Source organism: Peromyscus californicus, unplaced genomic scaffold, assembly GCF_007827085.1.
Source record: "Peromyscus californicus insignis strain IS unplaced genomic scaffold, ASM782708v3 Scaffold_15__1_contigs__length_86483966, whole genome shotgun sequence".
Classification (NCBI taxonomy): Eukaryota; Metazoa; Chordata; class Mammalia; order Rodentia; family Cricetidae; genus Peromyscus; species Peromyscus californicus.
In genome coordinates this window covers 60,591,615-60,602,953 of record NW_026294447.1, presented here as the reverse complement: position 1 = coordinate 60,602,953, position 11,339 = coordinate 60,591,615, and the positions used below count along the sequence as shown (strand labels likewise).

Genomic DNA, 11,339 nt, shown 5'->3' with positions numbered 1-11,339 from the left:
GTAGTTTTGGTGCCTGTCCTGGAACTTGCTCTGTAGACCAGGCTGCCCTCGAACTCACAGAGATCTGCCTGGCTCTCACTCCCAAGTGCTGGGATTAAAGGCATGCGCCCCCACCCAACTGAAAACAAAATCATAAAAAAAAAAAGCCACAGGTGTGGTAGCGTGTGCCCACATGTGCCCAGCACTGGAGAGACAAAGCCAGGAAATCAATGGGGCTTGCTGCCAGCCCGTCTAGCTCAATCAGTGAGCCTGAGATTCAGTGAGAGATCCTGTCTCAAAAGACTAAGTTGGAGAGTGATAGAGGAGCCCAAGGTCCACCTCTGGCTTCCACATGTGCACTTCAGAGTTCCGATCTGCTGGGTGCACACAGCCGAGGAAGCTCAACCACTACACGTAGGAATTACATGAACCCAGACAGAGCATCCATGAAACCGGCTGTTTATAAAACACTGTTGTTTTGTTGTTGCTGTTTAAGATTTTATTTATATGTGTGTACACGTGCCTGCTTGTCTGTATGTACACCATGTGTGTGCAGGTGCCCTCAGAGGCCAGAAGAGGGTATCAGATCCCTTGGAACTGGAGTTAGAGATGGTTGTGAGCCACCATGTGGGTGCTGGGAACCCAACTCTGGTCCTCTGCAAAAACAGTAGTTAACTGCTGATCATCTCTCCAGCCCGTTTGTTTTGTAAGGGATTTTTTATTTTTCTACTTCTAGACTAGAATCCATCCTAAATCCTTGCCTGTGTTGCCAATCTAATTTTCTTTCTTCCTTCTTGTGAGGGGAGTGTGCATGTATGTGTGCATGTTCAGGTGCATACAGGTGCATGTGTGTGCATGCAGGCGTGTGGGGCAGAGAACCTGTGCAGGTGTCTTCCCTCTGGGGCTCACAAAGACTAGACAGGCAGCTACCTCCCCAGCATTGCGGTTACTAGCTTGCACCCCATGCCTGCGCGGTCTGGGAATCAACCTCAGCTCCCCTACTTGCAAGGCAAATATTTAGCCCCTGAGCCATCTCCTCAGCCCCTCCGCTCCTCCTCTTTGCTTACTTTGTTTTTGTTTATTTAGGCAGTTTTACAGTGTTGCCCAGGCTGTCCTCAAACTCTATCCTCCTGCCTCCGTTGTTAGCACTGGGATTGCAGGCGCTCACCACCATGCCTAGCACTGATACAATTCCCCCCCAACACACACACACAAAATTACTAAGAACTGGAACTGCTCTTTCCTACCGCCCTGTAAGCTAAAGCCGGGCATCCTGCCATGATGAACCGAAGGGACAAGCTTCCTGTCCACTGTGTGGCTACAAAGAGCAGACCCCTGCTCCTGGACCCATAACCAGAAACAACAGATAAAGACCAGAATGAGTGGGTGCTGATGGGGTAGCGAGACTGAACCTGGCAGTGAGCTGAGGGGACTCAAAGTCACCAATTACTTCGCTCTGACATGAGACCAAGCCTGACCAGGTCAACAACTGGGACAGGTCCATCGGAGCATCAGTGGCCATCAATGGCCTAAAGCCCCACTAGTCCTGGAGGCTAAGGCAGAGAGATATTTGAGCCCCGGTGTTTTAATGCCTTCCTAGGATATATGGTGAGACTCCCACCTCAAAACAAAACACCATGAGGAGTGGGTAAGAACACTTGCAGGGCAGGTCTGAGGACCTGAGTTCAGATCCCCATAAGTCAAGTAAGTTGAAGTTAGAAGTATGACCACCCATGCTAGCAGGTTAAAAAAGAACAAAAACCCAAACAACCCTTTATTGGACAAGGTGGGCCCGTCCTTGCCATCAGGAGAGAAGTCGTGGTCTCAGAGGGGATGAATTGTCCACTGGCTGGAGGGATAGCATTCTTCCAGAAGAGGTCAGGCCTCTGCTTCTGCCTCCCCGGCAAAGAGTGGGTTAACGAAGTAGCTGAAGTTGGTGTCGAGGATGTCCACCTTCTGGGCTGAGCCAAGCGGCTCCACCGAGGGCTGTGGCTGCGGGATTACAGTGTCAGGGGCTCATGGTGCCAAGTACCAGCCCCTGGGAAGACCCCCAAAGCTTCTTCCTGCTGTCTCACCTGCTGCTTGAAGACCATCACATCGAAAAGCGGATTGCGGAAACCCAGCGGCAGCCCAGCGGTTGCGGGCCCAGCCTCTTCATGCCTTCTCCACCTGCGGGATGCAGGAGCAGGTGAAGCCCTCCAGCCCGGCCAACCTCTGGGAGCCCGCCCTCGGGAGGGGCCGGCGTACCTGAGCCTCCCGCTGCGGTGCAGCAGCAGCAGCACCGTCCCCAGCAGTGCCAGCAGCACCACGGCTGCCACGCTGCCCGCCAGCCAGGCACCGGACCTGTCCAGATACAGCGCGGAGCCTCCCGTCGCGGGCATGCCCGACTGACGCAGGGTCGCCGACAGGATGCCGAGCACGCCGCCTGCAACAAGGGGGATTCAGCGGCGGCTCCCAGGCAGCCGGGGCAGCGGAGGGCCGGGAGGGCGCGAGGTTACCTTGTGCCTCCGCGTCCTGCAGGAGCGCGTGGCCCAGCCGCCCCGCTGCGCCGGTCTCGGGCCCGGTCTCCACCAGCACCACCTGGATCTCGGTGTGAGCCTCGTGCAGCACCTTGGACACAGCCACCTGCACCCCCTGGTACTGGGGCTGGGGAGGGAGAGCGCTGATCCGGAGTCTGCCTTCGGGCTGGGGGCGGGGGGGGGGGCAGTAGAGTCGGGGCGCAGCTGCCAGCAGCCGGGACCCTCCCTGTGGCCTCGTTACCTGCTTTACGAAGAGGTCCAGCAACCGTGCTCGATACTGCTCCAGGTCAAATGTGGGGTCGTGGGTCAACGATACGATGGCTCCTGCGACGGGAGGACAGATCAACGCCGCGGACCCCAGCAAGAGAGGGGAGCCCGCGGGGTGCACATTAGAGGGCCGGCGGGGCGCTCACCGCAGAGGTCGCAGCACTGGCCTTGGGGCAGCACCGGGTCGCGGCAGGTGGCCTGGGGGCAGCGGCCGCCCAGGGGCTGCAGCAGAGACGCGCAGATCCACGGCAGCGTCTGGGTGGGGACACGGCGGTGAGTGCTGGAAAACGCAGCGGCAGCCACGCGCCCCACCACGGCCGAGCAGACCTCGCACCGTCCGCGGCCCAGGCTCACTCACCTCGGCGTAGCCACAGACGCAGCCTGACGCGTCGGTGCAGGCCTGGGAGCCCACTCTCACCGTGCCCGGCCCATGGAAGCGCAGGCGACCCTCGCGGGACGCCAGGAAAGACGCCAGGTCCTCGTCGCGCGTGAACGTCTGCGGGTGGCGGCATCACCGGTGGCAGGCGAGGAGAGAGTCTGAGCGCGCGGGGCCACGCGCGCAGCCGCAGGACGCCATGGGGACGCGCACAGGGGATGGGACCCGAGCCCTCCCGCGCCTGCTCACCTGGCCCACGGCCGAGACGCTGCGGACGTGCACCGGGTTGGGGCCCGGGCCGAGCGCTACGCGGAAAGACCCGTCGCGCGGGAAGAGGACATCGTCGTGGCTGCAGGGCACGCGCTCGGCGTCCACGGAGAAGAGGCCGGGCGCCTGGGTCGCGGAGCTCCACAGGTGAGGGTCAAGCCAGGAGAAGCGGTCGGGATTTCGGAAGAGCAACGGGGTGCCTACGGAGGCACGCACCAACCCACGCCGCGCACTGAGCCCCGCGCCCCGCCCTCTCCAAAGCACGCCCACTCTAGCCACGCCCCGCGTCCCCCTCCTGAGCCACGCCCCCTTCACCTTCCTCTCCGGAGTGACAGGCCGGGTCCGAGCCGACTCCTGCAGCGCTGAATGAGGCTCCAGGGGCCAGGACGAACTCTCCGTCCAGCGGCAGGAGCTGCGGAAGGCGCGGGCTGAGGTGGCGCAGGGCCCAGGCACGCACTGCGCCCAACTAACACCTCCCGGGCACCAGGAGAACCCAAGCTGAGACGCTGGCAGCGATCTAGGTGAAGGAATCAGGGCCCGGGAACCTTAACCTGGCTGAGGCTAACCGGAAGAGCTGGATCTCACCAGGGAGAGAAAAGGGAAGGGTGTTGTACACCGGGCACAACATGTGCCAGGCCTGAAAGACCCCCAACTCTGAGCTGGAGCAGAGGCTAGAGGGATATATAGGCCTAGGCGGCAGACTCTGTTGCTAAGGGGCAGGACACAGCTGAGATCCTGCGAACCCATGGGGCAGGAGGTGACATTGCCAGCACTCATCACTCTGGAAAAAGGATAAGACAAGGTTTCCTGATCCTAGAAGCCAAACTTTAAAATGTTCATATTCCACTGGGGAAGGGCCCTCAGCTTCAGGGAGAGCGATGCCGGCGAAGGCAGGCACCGTAAGAGTGCCTGTACCTCGTGGCATGGATCCACTATGGGAGCCCCCTCACCCCTCAAATCCTGTTCTATGCTAGGAATATGCTGTGGGGAAGGGAACATACCATCTCCTGATCCCCCAAGCCTCATCCCTCCACCCTTCACCCGGAGTTTGAGGGGATGGGGGCCCGTGGGAACTGCTCCTTGCAGGCCCATCAGGTTATCAGGCATCACCCACAGCCCAGCCTCTTGTCCCCACTTGAGGGGACAGGGCCTGCTCCTTGGCCTCCCCAGAGCTCCAGACCTGCCCAAAAGCCCACAGCAGAGAGGGGAGATGAGGTCATGGGCTGGCTCCACCCATGCCAAGGGTGGAGCACTCTGAATGCAAGGGACTCCGCCCACAGCCGGGGACAGCGAGGGACAGACATCATGTATCGTAAGCGAGGAGGGGCACATGCACCCGTGTGAATGGAATGCATTTTCATGAAGAACGGGGCTGGGGTAGAGCTCAGGGATGCAGCACCTGCCTAGCATTTGTGAGGCCCAGGGCTCTGCCCCCAGCATCACAGGAAATGGACAGAGCTGAGGAGGAAGTATGGAGAGAAAGTGGAAAACCACCCCAGCGAGAGGGCAAGCGCTAGTAGATGAAATAAGCATCAGGGCTGATCCAGCTGAGGGTGTTCAGGGACGAGTGTTCAGGCCAGGCTCCACAGAGGACAGCAGAGAAGTCCTGAACGGTGGACAGCTAAGACCCAACTCCACACACGAGGGCTGGGGGAGGCCGAGGCAGAAACATGACACCAGGGGGCGGGCTTCAACACCTGAGGCTGGGAAACTTCAGCTCAAGTGCCAGCAAGCAGAATCCAACCCTCATGTACACATGTACAGCATGTTTAATACCAAGCACAGAGAATATTCTAGAAAGGAAGGACAGATCACACAGGATATACAGAGACAACAGAGGGCTGGAGAGATGGCTCAGTGGTTAAGGACACAGACTGCTCTTGCGGAAGATGCAGGCTGGATTTCCAGCACCCACATGGTGGCTCACAACCCGCTGTTATATGTCGCCCTCTTCTGGCCTCTTCAGGTGCTGCAGGCACATGTTGCCAGGAAGACTTGGGGGGGGGGTGTTTTTGTGTTTTTGTTTTTTTTCTGAATTGAAACTGAAGTTGGAACTCGCATCTCAATCCATTAGGACATGACACTGAAAAGTTCAACTACCTACTTAATTTTTTTAAAAAGCTGTTAAGCTTTAGTAATAGAATTTCTACAATGTTCTAAAGCTTACGTCATCCAAACTTAGAGCCGGCATGGCACCCAGTAGAGAAATGTAACATGCTTTTTCATTAACAAGACAACCTGACAAGGGCTCCTAATTCGATAGAAGTGAGCATGCCAAAGCGCTCGCCTTATATTTAAGGCAACTTTTATAGCGCGGTTCGCCCATCGGTTTGCGTCGAGAAGTAGTGAGCGTGACCAATAAGGAAAGAAAAAGACATAAATAGGTCTAAAAACAGGAGGAATGACTGCCATCTTTCATATGAGAAGAGCCAACGGAACTATAGAATATAATTCTTTTTGTTTGTTTTGTTTTTTGAAATAGGGTTTCTCTGTGTAGCCCTGGCTGTCCTGGAACTCATGCTGTAGACCAAGCTAGACTCAAACTCACAGAGATCCACCTGCCTCTGCCTCCCGAGTGCTGGGATTAAAGGTGTGCGCCATCACTGCCCGACTTAGAATATAATTTTTAAGGGTACCATTCATGATAGACAAAACTCTATAAAGTACTTATGAGTTAGTCAGTATTCTACATGACCACCTTTTTTTTTAGTTAATGAAAAATTTATAGTATTATGTAGCATTATATATATTTATATACAAGTTATAGAAAAATGCTGAATTTCTTCAATATAAGTTCTTAATGATCATTAAACTGGGAATCCAGAATTTTGAAAACTTTTCCTGTTTTCTAGGATGAAATAATGTGTGTCAGTCTTCCTTTTCAATTATGGCTACACATTTGAACAACAGTTTCCCCAAACTTCAAGGCTCCAATCCAATACAATGAAAACACAGTCCTCCACAGGTGGACCTGTGGGCCGGATGGGAGCTCTGGGTTGGATGACCACCTATTTTTTGTTTTGTTTTGAGACAGGATCTCACTGTGTAGCCCTGGCTGTCCTGGAACTCACTCTATAGACCAGGCTGGCCTTGAACCCACAGAGCTCCGACTGCCTCTGATCCAGAGTGCTGGGATTAAAGACATGCGCCAGCACTCGGAGAGCATCTTAAGTTTGTAGAAGAATGAAGCTGGTGGAAATATTGGGAGACACAGCCCATGCTCTAGAAGGGAGAACTCGGCAACTCAAATGCTCGGGTTCTGTTGGGGTGTGCATATGGGTTCTCTGCGACAATCAGAACCACAAGGAAGACCCCTGTGTTGAGGTAAAGGGGGGAAGGGCTGGGTATTTGTCCACCAACAAAGATGGAGATAGAAGTGGGTAGGAGCAGAAAAAAACTCCAAGGGAGGAATGTGTGAGGAACTGATGAGGTCCAAGATGAGGCCACAGGAAGCTGGAGGGGACTCCAAGAAATAAGAGTGACACTCTGCCTCCTCAGAGTGACCCCGTAGACATCCCTGGCACCCTGAGCTGGGGTGCTGAAGAGGAAAGCGAGAAGGAGAGCTGACTGCCTGGGAGGGTTTCACCTATACACCTATCACTGTCCCTGGGGCCAGAGAGGTGGTGCTTTAAGTGGGTTGGGGCAACCTTGTCACAGCTCAGACAGGGACCGTCCTCTGGGTCTGCCACACCCACGAGCCCCAGTGAGCACTCAGTGCAGGATGGGTGTGGTTAAAATTTGGGCACTGAGTCTTGGCTGGTGGCTCACACCTGTAATCCCAGCCTCTTGGAGGTGAGATGGGAAGGTCAGGAGTTCCAGGTCAGTCTCATGAACATAGTGAGTTCAAAGCCACCTTGGGTTACTTGAGACCCTGACCTACAGAAAAACATTATTTCTTGCCGGCCAGCACTTGGAAGGCAGAAGCAAGTGGATTGCTGAGTTCGAGTCCAGCCTGGTCTATAAAACGAGTTCCGGAACAGCCAGGGATACATAGAGAAACCCTGTCTTGAAGAACCAAAAAAAAAAAAAAAAAAAAAAAACAACAACTTGGGCACCGAAATGGAGATTTGGTGGTGGTGGTGGTGGGGGTTGCTATGAAATATTGTTCTTTTGGTTTGGTTTGGTTTGGTGGTGTTGCCGGCTCAGCAGTTAAGAGCACCGGCTGTTCTTCCGGAAGGACCCGGGTTTGAATCCCAGCACCCACAACCCGTGGTTCACAAACATCTGTAACTCCAGCTCCAAGGGACCCCGCGCCCTCTTCTGGCCTGTGTGCACACTGCACACAGGTGGGGTGCAGAAAACCCCTAGTCCTAGTTCCAACCACAGGAACTGAACTCGGGTACCGAGGCCGGCAGCCTTTGGCTCACTGAAGTCTTAGCATGTGCGGGCGGCAGAGGCTGTTTAGCCTCTTGCTTCTAACCTTCCGGGGTATCTGGGCCACTGGCTTTGCAGGCAGGTTGCTAACGTGGCCTCCAGGACGGGAAAGGGCCGGCGGCTTCCCAGAGCCCACCCTGTACAGCAGATTGGGGGTGGGGGGTGGGGGGAGCTGGGCTGTGAGACCCCATGTGCTCTCTGATGTCCCCTCCCAGAGAGTATCTCCACCCAGCGGCTCCCGTGGCGACGCACAGAGGCCTGGAGAGGGACCTTCGGCGACCCTGGGGCAGTCATGCCTCCCTGTGGCCACAGCCCCGAGCCTTACCATGTCCGAGATGGCGTGACTGTCTCGCACCAAGACCGACACCATCTGCAGCAAGAGGCGGCGTCAGCTGCGGGGCTGGCAGACCTCCCCACCCCAATGCCCCCTCCCCACCCCACCCCCTATCAAGGCACCTTGTCCGCCGGGAACTGGACCGCATCTCCCGCGCACGGGGTCCGGTTCTGGCTCCAGTTGGAGGCAGAATCGAAGTAGGTGTTGGGGACCCAAAGTTTGTAGGCGGCCCGAGTCAGTGCTAGAGAAAGGAAGGCTGGGTGTCTGCCTCCCTCGAGGAAGGCGGCCCTCCAGAGAAGTGCCACAGTGGTGCACACCCCTGGTGCAGATCGGGTCCCCGAGGTGGCCCCGACCCGGGCGCGGGTCTCTCAGCGCAGGAGGTCAGACCTCACGGGAACCCCATTGCGCGGCCTTCTCCGGTGCACTCTTAGCGGATCTGCAGAGCCCGCGCAAACGTGCCCTCCCACGGGACGTCGTCCCTGTTCACCCGTCGCGGACTTCCGGGCATGGAGGGGAATAGGACACAGAAAGGAGCTCTGGCGGGAAACGCCCTGGGCGTAGAGAGGCGTCCCGGGATCCGGGAGCCAAGGCCCTGGCCCTACTCCGCACAGAGGAGCCGCGAGGGCCTTGGAGTCCACAGGGACAGGACTGCGGTTTCTCCACCTCCTGGGCACTGGCGACCTCACCAGCCCATGCCAGAGGACCGGGAAATCGAGGCAGGCTGCGAACGCCGCCTCCCTTTCCCGCCCTGCCCTGAGATCACGACCCCTCGGGCCTAGAGAAACAAGCTCAGGGGCCGCAGACCCCGGCCTACCGCAGAGCTGCAGCCACAGCAGGACCCGGCCCAGAGCGTCCATCTCGCCGCTGCTGACGCTCTCCTGTTGCAGGTGCGGACTTTGCTCCGCCGGCCCGTGTGGCCGGGTGGGGCTGAGGGGCAGGGGGCGCCCAGATGTTACACATTTACCTCCGGACCGCCCAGCTGTCTCCTGAGGCTCCTTGGAGGAATCTTCTCAGTGACCTAAAGGGCAGGGCCCCGGGTGCCCAGTAAGAGGGTGTTGGCCTGACTTTCCCTGTGACATGGCGTGGAAGTAGCCAACAACCCTGGGGGCTCAGCTGTCTTTGCCCATCTTCTCCAGGCCGGAACTCCTGGCCTGAGTTCATGCTCTGCATGGATTGTATGTGCTGGAGACTGGAAAGGAAGGAAAGCCAAAGGGCAGATGTGTGGTGGTTCTGAAGGTGGACACGTGGGTAGGGCAGAGTGTGATGTTCCTGGATAGGTAGAGGGACCGTGAAGATGCGTGGGTTGGAGAAGGGCAGGGTGGACTGTGCAGGGTGGACAATGAATGGGGAAGGATCAATGCAAAAAATGTAAGGACAGTCGGTCACCAAATGATGGAGGAGTGGGAGGGGGCTTATGTGAGCTCAGGGTTGACAGAGGCTCCCAGCGCTGGGTATTAAATGCCTGGGAGCAACAGGTGATGACGGTGGCTGGAGATGACTAGGTCGGTGGCAGAGGGTGGCTGACGGATAGTAGTGGGTGGGTGGGTAGGGGACAGTGGGCAGTGGCAGTGTGGGTAGTGATGAGCAGACAGACATGAACAGGTTGTGTGGGAATGGTGGGTGGCTGGGGGATGGTGGGTAGAGGAGAGCGGGCTGTGAAGGATGGGCGATGAGCTGTTGCTGGGTGTTGCTGTGGGTGAAGATGTTGGTAGGCACATCTGGATGGAAGGTTGGTTGAGGTCACAGGGAGGGGGAGGAGAGGTGTGGACTTTTTAATGGGGAAATGGGTGGAAATGGACGGTAGATGAGATAGGTCGCTTGGGGGATGCTGAAAAGATGGGGAACGGGCAAACGGGGATAATGAGAGGTTACTGGGAAGCTTTTCCCTGTCCAGAGGTACACTGGTAACTCGAGAGTTGTCCCTTGTGATCCAGCCCTGCCCAGTCACGTGTCCCTGTGGGGCAAAACAGATGAGTGCAGAAAGTACCGGGGGAAAGGAATGTGAGTGAAAGGGTGTGATGGTTAAACTCCCTTGTCAGCCTAACTGGTCTCCATGGAAACACCTCTGGGTGTGTCTGTGGCGGTATTTCCAGGGAACACCTGCATCAAATACGGGCAGCACAATCCCACGGGCTGGGGTCCCAGACTAAACCTGAAGGCAGAAGCAAGCTGCTCGGCAGCACCCTCTCTGCTTCCCGAGAAGCAGCACACCATAGTTCGACCAGCTGCCTCATCCCGCCATGCCTTCCCAGCTGCGTCCTCTGTGAGCCCAAATCCACGTTTCTTTCCTGAGGTTGCCTTTGTTGGATGTTTTGCCACAGCAGGGGTGTTGGAGGGATCAGCTTGGGTTCGAATTGGTGGTGACGGATGGATGCCAGGGTGATAGCGCACCTGAGGATGGTGGATGGATGTGTAGGTGATGGGAGGGAAGAGGTCCTCAGGCTTGGGGACCCCCTGAGCCCTCCTCCCTGGAGTCATCCACTCATCTGCAGAGTTCAGTCCTTAACCCTCCATGCTTTTGCTTCTCCCGTGCAGAAGGCATTTCATCCACTAGGGGGCACTCATTTTCACACCCAAGTTGGGCCCAAACTGGCCAGGGAATCAGCTCGATCTACCCTTTACTCTGGTACAGTTGTCTTCAAAGGGGGCATCAGCTGTCCTGGCTCAGCAGGAGTAGCTGTTGAGAGGGGCTTGCTCTTGGCCTCCAGCTAGGCCATGCACAAAGGAAACTCTTGCGGGGGTGAGGTGGGGGTGGGGGTGGGGTGGGAGGTGTCACATTCTTGTTGCCTATTGTTCTATTTCTGTGATAGATTGGGCTCTGGCTCTCGCTGCTGAGCCAGTATGACCCATAGGACATAAGCTCCTGTGGCCGGGCGGATGCTCAGAGCCACAAGGTGGCCACATGGGAAAGGCAGTGAGAGTGCCTGGGCAAAGAGGGTTCCTGTAAGAGGCAGCCACAGAAAGGATGGCTCACAGCTCCAGTCACAGGGCAGGAAGAATGGCTGGGGCCAGCAGGCAGTGTGTCTACAGAGAGCCCTTGATTGCAAACACGACCCCAGGCACATGTAGACACACACCTGTGAACTGGTCAGGACCTTCACAGGAAGTGGGAGAAATGCAGAACCCTGGAGTAACTAGGCATACTCATAGCGTGGCTACTCCTGCAGGTGAGGGTGGAGCCAGGGGGTGGCTGGCACTTGCGCTCTTGTGGCTTGACTGCCAT

The 11,339-nt window shown here is 56.8% G+C and overlaps 1 protein-coding gene across 1 annotated transcript; it reads right to left on the bottom strand.

Moving 5' to 3' along the window:
- Positions 1-1,723: 1,723 nt before the first annotated feature.
- Amn (amnion associated transmembrane protein) lies at positions 1,724-11,339 on the bottom strand. Its single transcript, XM_052738130.1, has 13 exons — positions 11,261-11,339; positions 9,642-9,834; positions 8,931-9,043; positions 8,239-8,357; positions 8,035-8,152; positions 3,391-3,953; positions 3,124-3,261; positions 2,912-3,020; positions 2,740-2,822; positions 2,478-2,625; positions 2,227-2,404; positions 2,055-2,148; positions 1,724-1,971 (listed from the first exon to the last, which is right to left on the bottom strand). Exons 1-13 carry the CDS (start codon positions 11,337-11,339, stop codon positions 1,858-1,860), a joined length of 2,049 nt encoding a protein of 682 aa, XP_052594090.1. The 3' UTR covers positions 1,724-1,857.

Excerpts from the sequence above, each read along its gene's own strand:
- Amn (XM_052738130.1), bottom strand. The coding sequence starts at position 11,339 with ATGGCAGTCAAGCCACAAGAGCGCAAGTGCCAGCCACCCCCTGGCTCC. Across the intron at positions 8,153-8,238 it reads TCCAGTTCCCGGCGGACAAG|ATGGTGTCGGTCTTGGTGCG; the intron begins GTGCCTTGATAG and ends CTCTTGCTGCAG. Across the intron at positions 3,021-3,123 it reads GCGTCTGTGGCTACGCCGAG|ACGCTGCCGTGGATCTGCGC; the intron begins GTGAGTGAGCCT and ends GTCCCCACCCAG.